This window comes from Notolabrus celidotus, chromosome 17, assembly GCF_009762535.1.
Source record: "Notolabrus celidotus isolate fNotCel1 chromosome 17, fNotCel1.pri, whole genome shotgun sequence".
Classification (NCBI taxonomy): domain Eukaryota; kingdom Metazoa; phylum Chordata; class Actinopteri; order Labriformes; family Labridae; genus Notolabrus; species Notolabrus celidotus.
In genome coordinates, this window is record NC_048288.1 from 6,257,012 (window position 1) to 6,280,127 (window position 23,116).

The window sequence follows — 23,116 nt, forward strand, 5'->3', positions numbered from 1 at the left end:
ATATCCTGTACACTGTGCAATATCCCTGCCACTTTATCATCCTGTATATGTCACCTTCATTCCCAGTGCTTTTGTACATAGCCAATTCTAACTTTTTTGCGCTTCTGTATATACTTATTATTAATCCCATTTTATTATTTTATTCATATTTTTATCTTATTTTATTCCATCCATCCATTATCTTGACCGCTTATCCCGTTAGGGGTCACGGGGAGCTGGAGCCTATCCCAGCTTTCTTCTTTCTATTAATATTTTGACTTTTTTCATACTGTGTATAAGAGCATTCTGTAACAACTGAATTTCCCCCCAGGATAAATGAAGTATTTCTGATTCTGAAAACTACGAAATAATCTGGTTTTGCCATAATCTGGATTACAACAGTAGTCAAATAGGGCTATCCATTGTGTACTAACCCTACCTCTGAACAACACATTTGATGGTCTCAAACACATTAAGAAGGCAAGTCATTCTACAAATGAACTCTTGACAAGGCTCATGTTCATTAGAAACCATTCCAGGAGACCACTTCATGAAGCAGACTGAGAGAATACCAAGAGTGTGCAAAGCTGTCATGAAGGAAAAAGGGGGCTGCTTTACAGAATCTAAAATATAAAACATATTCTGCTTTGTTTAACACTTTTTTGTTAATTAAATAATTCCATATATGTTCTTCCATAGTTTTGATGTCTTCAGTATTAATCTACAGTGTTTACAATAATTAAAATAAATACAAACCCTTTACTGAGAAGGTGTTTCCAAACTTTTGACTGGTAGTGTACACAAAAAATAGACAAAAAACAGAGTTCTAGTTTGTAATTTTTCTGATAATATTTTAAACATGTTTGCCTGTTTTTATAAAATCTTTCACAATAAAGCTCCAAAAACAAACCTGAGCTGTGCCACATTTACCCTGCTGTCTTTTAAATTACTAATTTATATTAGTGCATACAACGTATACAATGCTATGCTGCTGTATGTGTGTCTTATTGGATGATTGTATCTGTAGATTTATGCAGTTTGGCACTGAGCGCTTTATATTTCACTACTGGGTCTCTGTAAGAGTCCAATAACTAAACTCTCTGTCCAGCCCATCAGCCTCCTGCTCCGTATTATACCCATGTTTAATTCTAAAATTAATTCAATTCAATGTAGAGTTAAAGAGGCATTAATTTAACACAGTGTTACAGATCTAAACACAGACTGTGCTCATCAGGAGAACCTGACGTCATGTCAGAAGAAATCACAGACTTCATTTTTTTGCTCTTAATCGAGCAGAAAATGCTCCACAGGTGCTCCTCAGAATATCTTGCTGAGAAAACACAACCCACACAAGGTCAGGACACACACACACACACACACACACACACACACACACACACACACACACACACACACACACACACACACACACACACACACACACACACACACACACACACACACACACACACACACACACACACACACACATAATTAACATGTAGTGGATTAATAACAGGGCAGAGAGATTTGAAGACGTTTAATTAATGTGCTCTGGTTTATTTGTATTCCCACAGTTTATGTGCACTTCAGCTCAAAGACGCCCGAGATGTGTGTGCGTGTTTGTGTGTGCGTGCATGCGTGTGTGTGTATGACAGATGTAGAGGCCTCTGAATGGAGAAGGAGAATGTGACTGTGTTTGGACTCACGTGTGTGGAGGCCGTGCTGGTGAGCGGCGCGGTGGCTGTGAACGGAGAGGGAGGGGCGAGAGAAGATGTGGGCTGCTGCTGCTGCTGCTGAGACAACTCAGAGCTTGCTCCGCCCACGGCGACAGCTCCTGTCCCTGGTGATGGCCCATCAGCACAAGAGAAAACACCTGTGGGGGAAAATCAGAGGTAACAGTTCAAATATGATCATTTGAAAAAACCCGATGAGAGATGTTTCAGACAGACTGAAGTTAAGCTTTAGATAATAAATGAATGAAGACAAAACTGTAATATTTATTGTGGTTGCTTTCTGCAAACTTCATTAACAGTCTTATTATTCATCCAATCAGAAACATCTGTTTAACACAGATCATTGGGATTTCTGCAGACTGATGTGTCTTTATATTCCTTGTGTTTTTACTGCAGTTCTACATCTTGTAGTTGCCAGTGTATGAAACCCCCTGACCTCACACATTCACACATTGCACTGTTATTCTCTTTACTGAATTAAACTTTGATTGTACAACTTTACAAACTATGTGTGGTTCCCCTCTTCTGTCACACCCTTTGGAGCCCAGTTGTGTCACCTTGAAGTTAAATTAACCCCTTAAAATTGAACTATTACAGTTACAACATTAACCATTAAACATGCAACCTCACCTGTATGGATTATTTCTCTGCTGTCTCTGCTTTTTAAAGTATTTTTTGATTCTATAATTCATTATTTGCCTTTTCAATTTAACACATTAAAGAACAATAACTGTGCATGAATAAAAGGCAAAAAAAAAGTGTTTTAGTATACATTGACAGGATACAATAATGAATAACTGTAATAATAATATATATAATAATAATAAAATACATTTAGATATTTTAAAATATAATAATAGAACTATAATTATTATAATGTAGATAATAATCAAAATAATAAATATAAAAATAATCATTTAGATAATAATACTAATAATAATATTGATAATAACTATAATAATAATAATACTAATAAATTAATACATGTAGATAAAATAAATCTAATAATATAACTGTAATAATAATAATTTAGATAATAATATAACTAATAATTATAAAATCTATTATCCTAGACATATAAACTAAAAGACAAGCACCGTCTTGATACAGCTATCTTACACAGGATGGTACAGGACTGGAGGTTTTTCTTGTATCTAGAAGGAGCTACTTTATCTTATATATTATAATATTATATATTATTTTCACCTTTACTAAGAGCAAAACAAACTTCAGATAAATCTCTGTTACAACAATAAACATCTGAAATGACATTTCAAACGAGGTGTGGACACGATGCTTTAACCAATTTAATGCATGGTTAATAAAGCAGCACACGTAATGCATGACTTCATTGGTCTGCCTCAGAGAGCCGCCGAGTAATTTGGTTTCTTTATGATGAGAAAAAAATTAGAAGCTCAAGATCAAGCGAACCAAAACACAGAGAGAGCTGCTGACACGAGATCTGACGAGACAAATCATTCACATTAATGTTTCACAGAGTGACACAGAAGAGAGGAGAGAGAGTCTGTCATGTTCCTGTTGTTTAAAATCATTCAAACACTTTCACTCAGCTTATTAAAAATCATGGATGTGATATTCACTCGTTATAAATCACCTACTCAAACATATTGCTCCATTTTCACACACCCACACGCATGCTCCATTCTCTTATCTCTCTGCTCTCTCTCTCCCTCCCTTCTCTCAACCCCGTGCTCGCCCACTATCCAGGGATAAGCCCTGCCCCTGCCCCTCTTTGACCCCAGCAGAGGAGGAGGAGGGGTGGAGGGCCCCTCAGCCCCACAAAAGCCTGAATGGCTCAGGGCAGCGCACATTCACCGGGGGAACAAGAGATCTTTGTGCCAGGAGGGGAGGGGTGGAGGCAGAGCGAGGGAGGGAGAGAGAGAGAGAGATAGGAACACTACACAGCCCTACATACTATTTATAACGCTTTGTAATATGCACCAGAAAAAATGATACCCAAAGCAGAGCGGCCGTGACTCAGGGGGCACGAGCTGCTGCAGGATTTTTAGCAGCTGGATTAGAGGCCAAACCAACAGTTTGTCAGAGTTTAGCCTGAAATGAGTTTCACACAAAGGGACGGAGCAGAAACTGAGACGGCAACGCAGGAAAACCATGCTTAATTATTATTAAATATTGACTGTGTTATGTCAGAACACAGAGGTTATTTTAAAGCCTCTATGCTGCTGTGTGTGAATCATTGAGTCTGTTTCCTGCATTTTCTATATGCTCCTTTTTTATTTATTACCTTCATTTTTATCTTAAAGCTTGTGTTTTTATTTTTATTTTAAAGCAAGTAAGAAGTGACAATTAAAGTCAACATTTATTTTAAAGAGCAGTGTTTTAATTCTGCCTCTTAATCATCCTTAATTCTGCGCTTTAAGTTGAAATACTTCTAGATCCAAATCTGGGGATCTACAGCTTTTAAAAGGACATGATGGGTTACATAATGCTTTACAGAAAAATCTGCAAGTCTTAAAAAACTAAATAAGCTGACACACATTTGAAGAATTTGAGAGATAAGTGTGAAAATAAGACTCGTTATTTTATGGGAGTTTCACTTTTCTGGCCAGCAAGAGAAGACAAAGAGTGAAACCATGTCTGCAAACACACACACACACTGCTCTCACACACGAGCTGGAGCCTGTAAAACTTATACCCTATCCATGTGATCAATAACATTAAGCCCCCAAAGCACTCCTGCCTCCATCGCTCGACCTCCTTGCTCCTGCTCCCTTCCTGCTCCGTGCGTCTGCTCTGTAAGCTTCAAAAATATCCACCTTGATTAGTTCAAGCTGGAATTATCTCCATAGGAAATCTATGCTGTGGGTTTAGAGAGGGCTAAATCCAACGAAACAACCAAGTGGAGGCATCATATGGCCGTTATTCCACAGCTCGCTCCATATTGTGAAACTAAAGTAACATCCGTCTCAGTATCTGAGAGCTGGAGCTCGTTGTTTTTTTACTGCAGACTTCATTTAATCACCTTAAAACCATCACACCGACAGAGAGACGTCCATTACTCTGAGACTTTTTACATCAAAGAAGAAGAGGAATTTATTCAAACATCACATCAGTGTGGAGGGAGCAGCGATACGTGATGTGTGCGTTCTGCGTCCATACATACGTGTGTATCCGTCTGTATGCATGTATCACTAAATGTAAGAGACGGAGTGATAGCGACAGATCAGTTTAAAAATTAACAAACACGGTTTAAGAGTCTCTGCGATCATGAGCTTTAGAAACAGATTCAGAGTTCAGACTGAGCGCTGACCCAACTCTGACAAATGAAACCAAAATTATTCACTCTTAAGACGTTTATATTCAGCACGGTTTGGCACTCACTTATTCTTCTAACATACATGAAAGAGCTGTCGCTTTGAAAGTGTTTGCTTACATTTCTCAGAGACGTTGTTGAGTTGTTTGTTTGAGGTTTCAGAATAATGTTTGGTGTGTGTGATTCTCCTTTAGTTCAGTGTGTTAAATAATCTCTGTTTTGGATGAATTCCCAGTTTAAATCACTGCAGACCACCTATTTTCTTTTATTTAGTCAGCTAAACTAAGTTGAAAAAATGTATATTTTTATAATGAATTGTATAATAATAAATAAAAATAACTGTAAATATATGTATATTTAAAAAAAAAAGATAAACAGTGGAGTTGTAAAAGCAAAAGTTTAAAATTCTAATTATCTAAAAGTCTCCTCAAAAAATGTTCAAATTCAGAAATGTATGTTTCCAGCGTGTGTTTCTGAATGTCGCTAATAAATATAGTAAGGGAGTATTTCTGTCTTAATTTGAGTGAAATTAAAATGTTTATATTTCCTGCTTTTCTGGTTTTCACACACGTGGAGTTCAAGCTGCTGAAAATCATGAATATTATTTTGATGAAGGAATAAAGGCGACAGCTGAAGAGAAATAAAAATATAGAACGAGAAAGCAACAATAAGTAAGCAAAGAAGCCCAACCATCTTCTATTCTTGTCTTTTTTTTCTCAGTGTTTACCCACACACACACACACACACACACACACACACACACACACACACTGAATACATTCACGTCCACCTCACATCTTTCCTCCCCCACACACACACAAACCTCACTGCGCTCCACCAGCTCGTCCGTCCCATCAGTGACCCCCCTGCCGTCAAACATTAACCTAACCAAAATCTAACCCCCTGCCTCTGTGTCCTCTGTCTCACACACACATTAACACACACACTAACACACACACATATCTATCAAGCTAACTATCTATCCATCAGCACGGTGGAGTCAGCAGACAGGATGGAGGGGGGGAGATAAACGCCAAGATCCTCCCCATTACTGCCCTGCATTAACCCTGGGCTAAATATTTACAGTATAAAGAAGATCACACAGTCCGCAGACGCACACGTGTACACACACACATATTTAATGCACAGTCATACATTACCACCACTGTTTTGTTTTCCCTATCTGCTTTCACCAGCTGTGGTCAGCATGCTGCTGCAGCTGCAGGGAAAAGCACCAAAAATGGGAGATGGACGTGGAATCACAAACAAATTTACCCTCGACCGCCACGGCTGCAAAAAATTACATTCAGAACATACACCGCCCGGACTGGAGGTCTGAATCACCTACTGATGCTTTAAGCTATGAAAAAAAACCCACCATTAAAGAGAGGGTTGAAAGCATGACTGAGTGTCACAGTTATGGACAAACACTGCTTACATTCAGAGGAAAATTCACAGCTAAGCCTGTTAAATAGAGGGTAATAATACCTCTATAGAATACCAAGCTTAAAGCGACTATTAGCAACTATTCAAGAACTTAATCCTGCACCTGAAGGCACGAGCACACAGCGAGACCACACCAGACTTCTGCTGCTTTAACTTTTATAAATGTATGTGTATGTATTCATTTTCAAATGCATGTCCTAGATGGAGTCTGTCACAACACACACGGCATCAAATGTCTGAACCCAATCTGTGTGTCGTTACACACTCGCTGCTTTCTTCTTCATTTTTTCAAACACTTTATTTAAAATGTAAGTGTAGAGAAAAACAACGTGTAATAAAACGTTACTTTATCTGATGTATGTGCCACTCAATGTGAAGCTGAATTGTATTTTATGATCGCAATCACACGGTCAGCTCAAACAAAAATTTAGTCTTGTAAGATATTTAAATTATTCTTACAATAGTAGTGATTTTTGTGCCTTTATATTTTATGGTTTAAATTACTGAAGACATTGAAGAAGGATCAGCAGCAGACAAAACGACATGAGGTCTTTTCTTTTCATGCACTTGCTTTGTAAAATGTCTAAAAAATCAGGAACAAACTGCTCCTTAATATCAGATTAGCTAATCCAAATCCTCAGTAATTAGCATCAGTCTGACTAGAGCATCTCTGTCCTTTATGTGCATTCTAAACTAGGACAATGAAACACACGTACACCTCCAGCTCCTGCAGCATCAACAGGTGAGCCGAGGCTTAGAGGCTGAGGAGACTGCAGGTGAGAGCGAGCGGCTGAGCGGCAGCAGACAGAAACAAAAGGGAGTCATTCTGTAAGAAAGGGGAGATGTGGGATGTGTGGGGGCTGCACGGAGCCATTTCCATCAGCAGAGGGGAACTCCAAAGCATAAAGACAGTTGCCAAGCAACTGAACACGGTGAAAAAAAAAACATACAGACTGCTTCCACGTGTGTGAGCAAATAACACATGAACCCGCACTCTGACACACACACACGCACACACACGCACACACAAACACGTGCAGACACACAGGGAGCCAATTACAAAGGTGTGTCAAATCCTTGCCATTTGTGATTGGTAATGTTAATACTTTGCTGCACGGAGGCAATCCTCAAACATGTGGAGAGAGAAACAAAAACTGCTGCAACAAAGCCGCTGCACACGAGCCACTTCCTTCTTTAATCTGTTTCATCACTACGGGGAGCGCCGAGGGACACAACTTGTTTGCATGACTTAATCGTAAATTACAGCGGCCTGTTTCCCCGTTTCAGCTGCCAAATACTATCTCATGATTTCTGCTAATTCACTCAGCAACAATAAAACAGAGCGGATTAATCCAGCGGGCGGGTTTATCAACCTGAGAGTCCTCCTCACTGTGAGATCTGTGTGTTTGTGTGTGAACGTTCTGTTTCCTCCTTACCTGGCCCAGAGATCGCGGAGCCGCTGTTCTGCAGACTCCCATTCCTGAGGAGTGCCGGGGACTTCTGAATCCCACCGCTGACACCGCTGACACCCATGACCCCCAGCCCCCTCTCTCCTCCTCCCGCTCCCCCCACCCCCATCCCTAATCCACTGCTGGAAACCAAGCCGGGCCGGCCTGAGAGCGTCGAGGACGTGGAGGAGGAAGGGGAGACGGTGGAGGAGGAGGAGGCGGTGTTGACCGTGGAGGAGGCGGGGAGAGTCAGGGAGGGAGCCGACTCCAAAGGCTTCACATCGGTGGTGAAGCAAGGTCCAAATCTGTTTCGCCAGTTGCCCTTCTTTTTCTTCTTCACCCCGTCCTCCCCTCCTCCTGCGGCGGCTCCTCCGATCCCGGGCCCCGAGCCAGAGGGTGGGGGCCGTTTGTAGCCAGCGGACCCACTCAGGCTTGTCGTCTCACTCGCTGTGTGACTGTGGGAATTCTCATACAGCTTCCCGCCCACTGAAATGATAGAAAAAGAAGAACTGAATATTCAAGTATGAAGCCTGAAGTCTCAAGGTGTTTGGATTTGGTTTCGTTTGTCGGCCTAAAAGTCTTTCAAAGGATCGACTCAGAGAGGATCACCCGTCTGTGTCATCACTTAGTGAATAAAGGCTGCAATTTTAATCAGTGTGCAGGTTACTTACTCATTACATCTCTCAGTTACTCCTGACAAACTTAAACAACCTGTTTTATTTAATCCAAAATCCAAGGATCCTTTAATCCTTTCTTTAAAGACTAAAAAATAAGAATATATAAATATTTCAGACTGCTTAATCTGAGAATATTCATCAAAGTGTCAAAAAAAACCTTAAAAACGCTGATGTATTTTGCTTTAATAAAGCTCAAACAACAGAACCTACATTTCCCACAATGCAAGCTGATTCTTGTTATTTGTTAGACCTCTTTTCTTGTGAAACCTTGAGACTTTGACGACATTTGTGCTGTTTGTGAGGCAAGTTTTCTGTTGAAATACCTCCATGAGTCCTGATAAATTGAAAGGTGACTGATGATTTTAATGTTGTGTGGAGTTTAAAATGATATTAAAATGCTTTTTTTTTTTAATTGTTTTTATAAAAAAGTGATTAAGGTCAGAATCAGTCATGTGACATCAGACAAACTGTAAAGCAACAAAGTCAAAAGTGTGTCTTAGACACTGAATGTTATTTTATATTAATATCAATGTGTTGATAGAGTGGATGAGAGAGAGTTGTAGTGAAATGATGTTGCTGCAGATAACTTCAAACTTCAGGCATGCAAAGGAGAAAGCGATACCTTCGTCTTTGAACTCTTCACCACTTTACTACATTTTAAGCTCACCACTTCAGCGCCTCAAATGACATCGGATCATACTTCATCAGCTGTCAGCTAACAGGTAATTGTATTTTGAAGTACACCCACAGTTTACACATGAACACAAAAACAAAGATGTCTAACCACTGTCAATTTAAAATAGCAAGCTGAGGTGAAGTGCATCACAAACATCAGCATGACCTCTCAGGGAGGAGAGTTTGCTCTCAGGTTTTGTCATTCATTGAAATGTGTTTTTAGGGATATCCATGATTCACGTGAGTCACTCAGGTCCCTGATGAATATGACTTAATGCAGGGGTTCCCAAACTTTTCAGCCCTCGACCCCCAAATTATTGGCGCCAAAGTCTTGCGACCCCCTCTGTCCCTCAAAGTGATTTAATGTGGCTTCATTTAGCTGGTCTGCTGAAAATTAGCCTACCTATATGAGCATGTGTCTGTGTTTCCTGTGCTGTTATGAATTAACCTGCTGCTACTGATGCTTTGATAATTAACTGTTCACTTACTCTAAACTTAGAAGTCATCTGGCAACAAAGAAAGGCAGAAAACTCATTACATTTTCTATTTTCCAGTTTAGCTACTATTTTTGTGTGGGTAAAATGTATTATTTTTATATAAATATGAAAAAAAACATTCTGGAAGACATCTCACGACCCCCCAACTGTGTCCCTCATTTTGGGATCCCCTGGTTGAATGAAACTGTGATTGGTCACTGTCGTCTGGTACCTGCGGATGCTGTCGTGGCTGACATGAGAGAACCAAACAGTGTCGTGGTCCCCTCAGAAGCTCCGCCCTCTGAGCTCGGCTTAACAAGGCAGCTGCTGAATGACGGCGGGGAGGAGAAGGTAGTCCCGCCCCCGGGACGCAACGATGGATCTGAGAAACTTAAGAAGTCTGAGGAGGAGGAGGCAGAGGGTGTTTTGCTCGCATTGGTCAACAGGAGCCCTGAAACACAGCGAGAGAGACGGAGACGAGAGAGGACGTTAAGTTTCCACACGACTCCTCTCTCCATCTTCATGAGAGCAGCAGAGAAACAGACAGACTAAATAAGCACTTTATCTGCTCTCCCACTCTCTATCTGCCGTACAGCCGGTCCTCCCTCATCACACAGTGTTCATGTCTCACACACACACAAACACACACACTCCTGACAGCGGCTTCAAGGTTCTGATAGTACAAAACACAGGAGCTCAGAGTGGACGCTGACTCCTCTCAGGTCCTGACCTCCCCACACACTGTTTCTTTCTGTGTGTGTGTGTGTTTGTGTCTATTGTGTGTGTGTGAGAGCTGGTCTTTTCCCAGACAGGGCCCAGATTACAGGAGCCAGAGGCCAGTCAAGACGAAACACTGTTATCACCGCCTCATACAAAAGCCTGGAGTCTGGGCAAAATCCAGAAAATGACACAGCACACACACACAAACACACACACAAACACACACACAAACACACACACAAACACACTCACACACACACACACTCTCTCAAACTCACACTCACACACACAGTCACAGCGTTTTTGAGTCTCTTGTGTTTTGTGTGGGTGGGCACAGCGTCGTGTTTCCATCTCTCTAACTGTGGGGTTAACTCCCTGTTGAGGGAAATCAGCCGCGTGGCGTACCTTGGTGGAAAGGCCCGGTAGACGCAGAGGCAGATGTGGAAGAAGTTGCCATGGTGACGACAGCGGATGGGAGGGGTTTCCCTGAGGAGGTGAGAGACTTGCGGCCGCCTCTCGGTCCCACCACGTGACTCACGCCACTGTTCTTCTTGTTCTTCGCCTCTGACGCCACCTTCCCGGCGTCCACAGCCAGGCCTTCTTTGGAGGTGCCGCCGCCGCCGCCACCGCCGCCGCCGCCGCCACCGCCACCGCCACCGCCACCGCCGCCACCGCCGCCGCCGCCACCGCCGCCACCGCCGCCACCGCCACCACCGCCGCCACCGCCCGAGAGAGCAGACGACACTTCCTGGAAATTGGCGGTGGTGAAGCGGGCGCTGCCGTCGTCCAGTCTCTTCTGTGAGGACGCGGGCAGGGAGGGGACGCCTCCCCCTAAGCTGCTGCTGTTGTAGGGCTGGAGGAGGAAAGGGAGGACGAGGATCAGGAAGAGCGCCGGAACAGGGAAATAAAATAATCAGAATATGAAGCTCCCACGAGAGAGCTCAAGGGCAGGATGTGTGGGAAATACTCAGCAGAGCGACAAAGGTTAATCAAGGTACGGAAGATATAACGCAGCAGCCCAAACCAAAGGACGAGGAGACGAGGAGTGCTCACCTTCTCTGGGACCATGATGTTTGGAAGGACAAGGGAGGGAGACATGTCCATGGGGGTCTTCTTGTGTTTGGGTTTGTGCCGGTCTCTCTCCTTGTGTTTCTGTGCACAGAGAAAGGAGAGAAAGGAGAAACAGATGGTTAAGACTACTTAAGACATGATACATGGACAGAGAAATAAAGACAGACACAGAAAGAAAAACAGACCTCCTATAACCTTACTTGATAGCCCTCTGCATTTCAGGAAACACCGGTAACATACTAGGTCACATACGCAAGTGTTCAGTGAAATATTACAGCTGAAGAAACGGAAAACACACAACAAACTCAGGTATGAGTTATTAGGATATAAGAACAGAAGAGGGAGGATGCGTGTGGTGGACAGAGAGAGAGATAAAAAAAGAGAGAGCTTTACATTTCAAAGGCTCGGTAGGAGATGAAAGCTTAGAGATCCACAAACACAAAGAGAGTGATGGAGGAGAGACAGGAGGAGACAGGAATTCAGCCTGCTTCAGTTTAAAGCACCGTGTGTCTAAGTGCCTCACGCTGAAGCGCACAAGGTCTCAGTGTTTCATCCAATCATAGCCTGCTTTTTGGACGATCACAGCTCAATTTACACCCTGGCTATCACACGCCGCCGCCACCACCACCGCCGCCGCCACCCTCCTCTCGCACCCCTGAGGTGGCGACTGGGTGCCAGCGCATTTACACCTCACATGCACGCCCCGCACCCTGACACTTCTGCACGTGTGTGCGAGCAGACAGGTGCACACATTCAGAAACACACACACACTCTCTTACATGAACAATTAGATGTAGTGCAGGCACACATCTACACACTCTCAAAGATAGGTGGTGAAAATATGCAGCGATTCTGAGACGACATGGGACTCAACATGCTCGTAATGCTTGGTGTCGAGAAAATTCTGAAACACCAGAACCCCCCTCCCCCACCCTTTTCTCCCTCTCTTCCTCCCCGGGGTCTCACAGTGGAGCGATTGCCTTGAGGCTGGTGACAGTTTAGCCAGACTTCCTCTACGAGTGGCAGTTAACAGACATCATCAGCCAAATCAGGAGATAGCAGCTTCACTGTAACCTCTCCGCACGCTGCTGCTGCTTCCGCTAATGCTAACGCTCCTGGGCTTCAGAGAGAAGTGCTGCAGTGCTCTGTGAATGTGTGTGTCTGTGAATGTGTGTGTCTGTGAATGTGTGTGTTTTTTAGATGTAACTTTAAACAACACCTGCAACTAGCATTTCCTTTTCTCTGAGGATCTTTGAAGCAGCTCAAATAATCTAACTTAGACTCTTAGTGCACAGTTTCTTCTTTTTCTTCTTCTAGCTTTTCTAAAATGAAAGAAATGTGATTCATGTTTGCACCATACCACGAATTGAAAAGATTCCACCTCTTTCATGTATAATTTTACGCATATTTCCCCACAAAAAATGGAAACATCAGGATCCTCGTTGCAATTTCAAATTGACTTCTGCACTTCTAAGCAACATTTAGCTTCCCTTATGATGAGCCTGCTGGCACATCCCTGTTTCCTAAAGTGCTGTAACCTTCTGCTTTTTATTAACACAATAATATCATCATCATATTTTCCAGGAGTCCAAGAAAACTGTGTCTTGAGGTGAAAACAGGGAGATTTCAGATCTACAGAGATGAAAATCATCATAAATAAAAGGCCTGAGAGCAGAGAATGTTTCACTTAATTCTCAACATTTAAATTAGTTATGGATTATTAAAATGTTAAGTTCATTTGCTGTGGCTAAAGCTTTTCTCTAAAGTCTGTTTTTTCAGTTTCAGCCTGCTGTGTTTTAACGCTCGCATCACTCTGAGTAAGATGACACAGCCTAAAACACCTTACATTATTTATTTACTGACTTACTAACTTACTTACTTATTAGTTCCAATTTTAGCCACTTTTTATTTATTTTATTGTATTTCATTTTTTTTTTTTAAAGTTATATTTTTGTGCTTATTGCCTTTATTTTATAGGACAGCTGAAGAGAGACAGGAAATGTGGGGAGTAGAGAGTGGTGGAAGACATGCAGGAGATGGTCACGACCGGGAATCAAACCGCAACCCCTGTGACGAGGACTGTAGCCTCTGTATGTGGGGCGCTTAGACCGCTAGGCCACCAGCGGCCCCATTTATTTATTTATTTATTTATTTTAAGTGTAGCATCTTATTTTCTTTTAATGGTTTAATATTTTAGTGTTTTATTATCTTAGAAATATATTTTATTTTGGTGAGTTTAATTTCCTGTGTTGTTTTAACATCTTATTTTACTTCCAGTGTTTCCTCATTAAAACATCATAAGAGCGTTTCCTCAGTTCGTTCAGAAACTTCTTTTTTATATTTCATTTATTTTATTTGTATTGTTTTTATTATTATTATTGTTGCATATATTGTCTTCTTAACCTTAGGATTGTAGGGTGGGTTTGGGGCCTGGGCTGGGGTTGGGATTAGGATGGGGGGGGGGTCTTTTTTAATTTTTATTTATTCTATTTCAAGTTGTTTTTATAAGTCTGATTGATTGATTGAAAGAAGCTGCAGCACTGTGGTTGACAAAATGCAAGTCAACACCCAAAGGTGAGGAAAGTTGACTTTCATGTTGGGTTTAACACTGCGTGGAAAGACAGTGCTCATGAATCTCAGGATCTGTGGCTCTTTTGTTTGCATTTCTGGCTCTGTAGATGCTGCAGAGAAAGACTCCTGCATGTCCTTTTCGTCAGCAGCTAGCTGCAAAAATGCGACAGAACCAACAATGTGACACCTTTCACTGCAGCCTCAATGTCCAGAGAGCTGACGTGAAAAAATAAGTATTCAATTCTTTATTAGATTTCAGTGTTAAGACTAAAGAAATGTGCATTAAACTATGAATTACATCCATTATTTAAAGCTATTATCAAAGGAAGCCTAATGAAAAGGCAGGTCTGGGAATAGCAGTTCTGCAGCTTACACAAAGCTGAGCAATTCAGCAACGTGCACGGACTCCTCTGCATCAGAGAGAAGCTCCAGGTTAACCTATGTCTTCTCCAGCTTTAAACAACAGCGCAAACCCAGCAAACCAGCTACTGAACAGATACCCAGAGGGACAGAGGAGACAGCATGACCGACTACAAAGTGAGAGAGGATGGACTTAAAGAACATCTCCTGAAACAAGAAGAGGAGATGAAGGAGAGTGAGGACACAGAGAGGTAAAGTCTTCGGGATCGCCTTGTTGTTTTTCATTAACATTCCAGAGGAAGGTGTTGATGGACAGAGCCTGAGCCGAGAGGGTCGGATAACACACACACACACACACACACACACACACACACACACACACACACACACACACACACACACACACACACACACACACACACACACACACACACACACACACACACACACACACACACACACACACACCAAGCACTGGGCGTGGGAAACATAACACACACACAATGTAACCCTGACACACCCTTATCAATCAGGTCAATTGATTATACAGGCAGAGACAAAGCCTTTCAGCGTGTCCTCTCCCCTCTTTCTCTGCTGCTGACCATTAGCGGTCTGATCATTTGACATGTCCGAGCGCTCTTTGAGGCTGCGTGGGGTAAATGTAAGAGGAGGCCGAGGACGAGGGACACGTCTATTTATCAACAAACTCTCCAGCAATGAGAAATACAACGGAGGGCTGAAATGCTCTCCGTCTGTGTCACATGCTGAATAATATCAGCATTATTTTCAAGTCCTGGAGTCAGACGGAGAAACATGTGCCGGGGATTTTTTTCACTAACCCCAGACCGACCGGCAGGGTGATATTTGGATTTCTTCAGTTGATCTTGAGCGACACATTTGTGTTCATTTTTTAAAATCTATTTTACAAGAAATTATTAAAAATGTATGAAATTAAATATGTTAAAAAAATGTATATTACTCCCAGAACCACGTCTCAAATCCTCCTCTTTCAATAGATTATTTCTACAAAATAAATATACATGTAAAAATATAAATCTATATATCCTCATATTTTCACCCTAAATCACATTATTTTTTTGTTGTTGAAATAATAAATGATCTAAGTTCCGATTAAATAATTAACTCAACTGATGGTTTAAAAGTGTGTATGAGCTTCAGCTTCTTTCCTCTGCTGTAAAATGAAAATAAATAAATACAGAATCTGTGTTGTGTTACATATTTAAAGGCTTTTACAAAATGATCCAAACACAGTAATGCCCATCGGTTGAATGTAACATGTATTTTAAATGTTTCACAAGTCAACGCCGTGGCCTCAGGAAGAAGATGAGAGGGTGCAGACACAGAGGAGGGGGAGGAGGAGGGAAGACGAAGGGGAAGCAGAGGAACAGGAAGTAAGGGGGAAAATAATCCACCCTGGCCTGGCAGGAATTCCCCTGTGCAGTTTCCTGCAGGATTTCTGACCAGCTATTGTGTATGTATGTGTGTGTGTGTGTGTGTGTGTGTGTGTGTGTGTGTGTGTGTGTGTGTGTGTGTGTGTGTGTGTGTTTGTGTGTGTTTGTGTGTGTGTGTGTGTGTGTTTCCTGCAGGCCTTTCTAAACGGCCGGTGTGGGGGATCTTTTAGCCCCTGCTGAAGTTTGGCTGCAGGGTCTAACATGAGGTGGGTTCACATCTGAGCCTCCAAACCACATAACAAATGCGTGTGTGGACACACACACATCTGAGCCTACTGATCTCTGACCCTGGAATGTGCATGGAGAGAGTATAAGTGTGTATGTGTGTGTGGAAATGTGTGTGTATGTGTATGTGTGTGTGTGAGAGAGAGAGAGGGGGGGGGGGGGGTACTCCAACTAATGCAAATAAGGCTGTATGAACAAAAGCCATAGCAAGAGGGCTTTACATTTATACAAGGCCACACACAAACACACAAGCAGACACACACACAATCATCACTTAGCTATGATGGTTTGATTACCAGAGAGATATCAAGAAACATGTTTAATGCTTCATTCTAATTAATAATCTTACAAATAAACACACTGAAATCTGTCGTCTTCTTTGACTTTAACAGAAAGAGGAGAAGAGTCTTTTTAGCAGAACTTCTCAAATATAAATACTATTCAAAAACACACATTGAGTGATAAATGAGCAGTTCAGCATTTATTGCAGCTCTTATTTGGGTTTGAAGATGAGGAACTTATTTCAGAGTCAAGATACTCTTTCAAAAAGCCCTCTACTTTCCTCAATCTGAAAAGAGTTCATAAAAATATTGTGCATTCTTATAAAAAAAACACCAGATTCAATATTTCAAACCTTTTTTAAACTCTTAATAATCCTAAAGCAGCATCACAAAGCAGTAAAAGGTATCTTTATTTAACAGGCAGTTAATTTGCTTGTAGTGAAGATCGTTTTTACAGCAGCCGTTTGTAACACTTCAATATTTACTCGGTGTGTTCATATTTGTTAGAACAGGTGATATTTTAACCATCAGCAAACATTTCTGATACACGAGTTGGTTATATTGCTCTCCTACTGTGACAAGGAAAGGCAAAATTCACAACAAGAGCTAAAAGATTTCTCTCAGGAGAACAAGCTGCGTCTTAAGAAATGATGCCGATTCAAAAACACTTAAAAAAATACTCCAACAGGATTCAATTGACGAGAGAGCCAAAACAAATACAGGAATTATACAAACGCACAAAAAAAATGAAGAGACGACTCTGAAAGGAGGAAACAGATATCAGACCATCAAAGAGAGGCAGGAGTAAGAGCGATCCTGGGCCCTTTGTGACTTTATTGCCATTATTAATACGGTTTAATTCTCTTATTTTGGTGAAAGTGGGATGTCACGTGTTTTAATTCATTGAGAAAAGGTCCAGATGCACACATAGCTTTTTTTTAATCGAAGCTCCAGATTAGCCAAGTTAGCTGTGCTGCTAGCAGTGTTACAGTAAAAGGCGACTCTGAGCACAGAGCAGTGTCAATGTGTCTCTGACCAGCGCAGAAAGATCCAAGGCTCAAATCAGGTGGAGGACTCTGTCGGAAACACTTGGAGGAGTTTACCTGCAAGGCGTGATGTTAGAAGAAGTAAGGAGATTTAAGCACTCTTAATTCTTAAGACCGGATGCGGAGATGCCACCAAAAGAGGCCAAAACGTGGCTCATCAAAATGAGGATGCCCAAAGACAAACCTGGAAACTGTTTCCTCTGATGTTAAACCGAGCTCTGTTGATGCTTGGTCACAGTCAAACACAGCTAAGATCCATACACTGAAGGTTCTATATATTTGTTGGTCCTCTTGTTGTCCATTCACAGGTGTCACATAATATGGCTTCAACTCTGAATTTGCAGGGTACAACAGAGGAAGTTGATGTTTGTTTTCTTTGGTGAATCTGGACCCAATTCTCTTTCTTCAAGTACGTTCACACACATACACACAAGTCTGTTCAATCCTTGCTCTTCTCTTGGTTTTACCAAACACTTTGTGACCATCCTGTTGGCTTTAAGTGCTCGATAAAGCTGACCTCCCACACCAATCACAGACCCTTTAAGGTCTTTGTAGTGATTTCTGCTGGAGGAGGCAAAGAGGGAGGGATGCTTTTGTGTGGTTCAAACATGGCAGGTTGTTGGAGGGTTTGGTGAGGAGGATCAATGACAGTAAGAAATACTACTCTGTTTCTCTGAACAGCTGGACTGTAAAGGGACAGTCGTGTGTTTGTTCGGTAATATCTCCATCTATTGTATTATAATGCTGTAACACAGGCCTGCAAACACGGTGTGTTTCTTTGTAAAAGACCGCCACACACACCCGCACACACAATGACTCGGTAAGTCCTTATAATTCCGATTTCTTGCAGCCTGTGATCACATGTTCTGCAAACAGCTGTGACTGATTAAGTCACAGTAATGCAGCCTTCATCAGATAGCTGGTGGGTGTGGGAGGGCTGCAGCTTTAAAACAATCAAAATGTCTCTGCAGCTCGGTTTATGAAACGTGATCCAGCACCCGATCTGACGGTCACATTTAAAGACTTGACGCTGAAGGGCCGGTTTGATCTGGCACTTCATTCTGACTAGTTAGTATTTCCAATAACACAAAAACAAACATCCAAAGCTCGGGTCCTCTCAGAGAAATGTTGAATGAAAATTAAATAATGCAACCAAATGCACTACCATCCATTTCTTTCCATTAAAACGTCATGTCTCTCAGATTCATGGTCTTAAAAATGACTTTCAGTATGCACTCTCTGAAGATATGATCAGACATAAACAAACCACACCTCTCTCTCTGTTCCTCTTGTTAATTTGAACAAACATGTCCTCTGTCACTTCACTTGTCATAAATAATCTCCTGCCCATTCATTCAAAGGCCGTCTCCATAAATGCTCATTATAGAGCCATTAAATCTGCCACTGAGAACTTGTATTGATCGGTGGCCTGCCTGTCCCTCCGCAGAGTGAGCATGTGACAGTGATGTGTTTTCGGGAGGAGTCACAGTCATAGAGAGGGTGAGATCTGGGGGCTGTCTTACCTTCTGGTTCAAGTCTGGGGGTCTATCCATACACTGAGGGGAAGAGTCACTTAAGCTTTGAGACCTACTACCACGGCCCCTGCTGCTTCGCTAAAAGATAGGAAGTCCAAGTTACTGGATGAAGTCCAGAGAAAGAAGGACAAAATAAAAAAAGAAGTCAAAACTAGAAATGAAAAAAGGATGACTGAACTCAAGGAGAACTCAAAAAAGTCAGAAGACATTTGGCATTCAAGAGTAAAGATGGTTACAGGGGTAAGCTTGTTGGCGCTACATAGCAGAAAATGCATGGTGGTAGAGAGTGTTCAGTGCTCTGTTCGGAAAGAGTCTGAGGATAACATTTGTTGGGATTTGGCTTGATATAAATGGAGATTAATTGAATTATTTATTTATTTATTATTATTGTTTCAGTTTTGAGGGTCTTGATTGATCTGGTTGTTGGGGAATGTGATCTACTCGTGTGTGTGTGTGTGTGTATGTGCTGTTTTGCTCCTATTGTTGTTCTACGACATAGACTCTATAATAAATTAAAGTAGTATCTGTGACGTCACCCCTCTGTTTCTGAAGTGCTGTTTTGAGGCCGATCGTTGGCGGGAGCCATATTAGAAATGTTGAACTCAACCTAACGTCTGTCAAGCTAGTGAGAGGTAAAGAGGGCTTTGAGCCTCCTCGCTAACAGCTACTCGTAATCTCAATATCTTTGAAATTGCCTTGTTATGAAAAAATTCTCCCCCCGTACAGTGTGTGCGGAGAGAGAAATGAGCTATTCAGACTACACTTGTTTTTTGTTACAGGCTGTAAACATGTTTATTTCTGCTGTAAAGATCTTCTATTTTGAATGGGTGTGTATGTGGTTTCTGGTACTTCCGGAGCCAGCCTCAAGTAGACACTCGAGGAACTGCAGTTTATAACACTTCCGCATTGGCTTCAATTCTCACGGCCGGAGGTTGCTGCTTGTTCTTCACACACACACACACACACAACAGGATCAAAAATGGCAAGTTTAACATTATTTGTAGTCATGTTTGGGATCTCTTCGGATTTCAAAAATCTTCTAGTGTGGCTGGTCTTTACGGATAAAGTTCTTTAAATTGAATCCAAAGGGCTAAATTTAGATTTCTACCTAGCGATGGACCACTTTATAGCTCTCAAACTTTAATTTATGTGTACCAGTTTCAGCAATAGTATTTAATTTCAGTTCAACAAATGCATCTTAACTGTGCAGCACTTTTCTATTTCTAAATCCTAATGAAGCGACAGAAAGTAATGCAACAACGTCTGCAGAATACAGTTTTAAAGTAACTCAGAGTCACAAAGAGATGATTGTTTAAGTAACATCGGAAAGTTTTACTGAAGCTCCTTAAACTGCAGTAAAACAGAATCATACACAGCGTTGATGAAATAGCTGACCAAAGAGCAGCTCCTCCTCAGTCCAGACTAAACAAGGATAAACTCAACTCTGAATTAGATTAGTCTTCAGTCTGAGTCCGTTCCAAACCATATGCCGCTAACACGCTGTAAACATCCATCAAATGGTATTTTATGAAACGCTCTCTGCTAACAACGTTGCTCTCCTCTTCATTGATTCCCTCTCGTACATTCATGTCATCCATACAGTCTCAGATTAATGACATTATGCCCCAGCATCCAAAGCCATTCATACACGATCAATACAACAGCATGAGTCTTTCCATCAGCGTTTGTTAACATTGCAAAATGTCATCTGTGTGTGTTTGAGCATGCATTTATATACACACACACATATAGCCTGCCCTGTGTTTCCATCAAACCACTGTTCCAGAAATCATAATAATCAAGTCACGTTTGTGATTTTCATATTGCCCCCCCCCCTGACTTCGGCAGTGTGTACATGTGTTCATGTGTGTACATGTGTGAGAAGTTGTTCACTGCTGGAGAGGTAGAGGACAACAGGACGTCTCCTCGGTCAGTGTGTGTGCTTAAACACATTTCCCCTGCATATCCAGTTGTTGTATGTGTGCGTTGATATGCCTCTCCTTCTCTTTCTTCCTTATCTGATTGAATAATGCTCGACAAAGGAGAGCTGTCCACCCATCAGGTCTGCATTATGCCGACTGCATTGGCCAGGGCAAGGCTAACAGACCACAAAAGATGAGGTAGGGCCGCGATCACGGACAATAAACCAGTTATCCGTCATTGAGCAGTGAATGCCAATTGAGCAGAAATGTAATAACAAAAGATTCTGTTTTTCTGTCTTCACGAGGTTAACCTGTGCGCCCTTTTTAAACCATATAATTCAACCCACTGTGTTTTTTCATGCTGTAATAAAGGAAGACTTTTGTACAGCCTTTGCAACGTTAAACTGAAACCATGTGCCTGATTTAAAGCAGGAAAAAAGCTGCCGGTGTGCCTGATGACTACATGATAGATGCTAATTGACAGGAAAGGTCATTTAAAAACTAGGAAATGAATCATTTAGGCGTTATTTAGAAACACACAGGTGATGATTAAACCTGATTATCTTCATTTAAAAACCTGGCTTAAGGGTCCACATCCTACAACTGCAAACCCACCCCACAGTGCCCACTCAGGGCCAATACAAGAGGGAGTGGGTGGAGTGATGGGCAACTGTTGAAGAGATCAAAGGGAAGAGGAAGGAGGAGATGGAAAACAGAAGATGAAGGGTAAGAGACCGGTGGAAGTGATGCAAGCAGTGAGGAAGGAAATAGGCGTAAAGGAAGGAGGAAAGGGAAGTGAGGAAATGAACATTGAGGAAACAGACAGAACAAGGAAAGTGGAAGAAGAGGGATCAGGCTAAAAGAAGTGGATCATCAGAAGTCAAACTGATGTGTGCTTGTAGGTTTCAGAACAAAGAAAATAAATGAATCAGGGCCGTCCAAGATCATTCATGTGATCATGATTTATAGCACGCGTTCAAGAGTTAATCGCAGTTTTAATCACATTTAAAACTCCTTCATTCTGCATTTAAGAACAGTTTAATACGATACAGCTGCCTGCTGATATCAGTCTGCTTAGCCGCACCTGTACGCTCTGCTTGTAAGTAGTAGCTCAAACTTTAAAATAATGCACTGCGGTTATATTTTCATACTCTTTGGCATAAAGTGCATATCACTTTTGACTCGTCGACTGAGCTGCCTGGAAGTTTTTTCAATATGAAAAGCGGCGTTCAGAAATGCAGCAGTGTCATTATTTTTGCAATAGCTGCAGCAGGAAGCAGGGAGACTCTGCAGCAGCTTAACTACGGTGGGCCAAAAGGGACAAAATAGCACAAAATTAAAAGAAAGTGTGTTACTTTGAGACCCTAATCCCATCCGGATTAATGCGTCAATGCTGGCAGCCCTGATATAAACCCTTATCCAGACTGTTAGTACATATGATAGTGCATCAATAAAGTAATATCTTATTTTATCTTATCTTATTAACATAAAGTCACATGCTAGACGTGACCAGCTACAGTAATGTCATAATAATGATGATAAAACTGGAAAAAATGATCAGGTCTTGGGGATACTGTGTGAACGAGTCTCAAACTTATGATCTAGTGAGCTTTAAGTCATGCTTTTAAATGTTAACAGTGTAAATAATGTAAATATAAACAAGAAAATCTACTAACACTAGTGTTTTATTAGCTTTAAACCCAAAAGCAGATGAAAATAGATCAGTTTTGTCTCTGTGTGGTGTGTGTAGTTGTGTTTAGAGTATTGAAAGAGAAGCACAATCTTTGAAAAAAACTCAGGAGAGGACTCTTACCAATTTGCTGTGGTGGTATTTGCAATATCCACAGTACTTGACATTGTCTGCGTCCGATCCTTGTTCCTCACATAACAGCCCCGCAAACTGGGCACTGTGGTGGAGAAGCAGTTTGAATGATCATTAATGAGATTTGAAAAACAATCAGCAGTCATTGTTTGTAACAGTGTTTAACAATCATCATCCTGGTGACGTCTGGTGCTGATCATAAAAGATGATTTCAACATAAGAAGGCAGAAGAAGAAAAAAAAAAGGAAGTGTTGGCTGATGGTGCTGGCTCTATGTATTCGAAGTACGCAGTATCAAAAAATGTTTTACAGTCCTCAACACCTCAGAGGAGTCTGAGTAGGTAAAGCCAGCAAAGGCCC

At 41.6% G+C, this 23,116-nt stretch overlaps 1 protein-coding gene across 1 annotated transcript in view; it reads right to left on the reverse strand.

Annotated features, from left to right (window-relative positions):
- Window positions 1–23,116, reverse strand: part of mllt10 (MLLT10 histone lysine methyltransferase DOT1L cofactor) — a 57,183-nt gene that overhangs the window by 16,286 nt on the left and 17,781 nt on the right. Inside the window, exons 6-12 of the mRNA XM_034706120.1 lie at window positions 22,749–22,842; window positions 11,506–11,604; window positions 11,164–11,305; window positions 10,858–11,052; window positions 9,965–10,183; window positions 7,893–8,390; window positions 1,689–1,855 (exon numbers count right to left, since the gene is read on the reverse strand). Of these exons, the coding sequence (XP_034562011.1) occupies window positions 1,689–1,855; window positions 7,893–8,390; window positions 9,965–10,183; window positions 10,858–11,052; window positions 11,164–11,305; window positions 11,506–11,604; window positions 22,749–22,842 (1,414 nt within the window). The remainder of the gene's footprint in view (window positions 1–1,688; window positions 1,856–7,892; window positions 8,391–9,964; window positions 10,184–10,857; window positions 11,053–11,163; window positions 11,306–11,505; window positions 11,605–22,748; window positions 22,843–23,116) is intronic.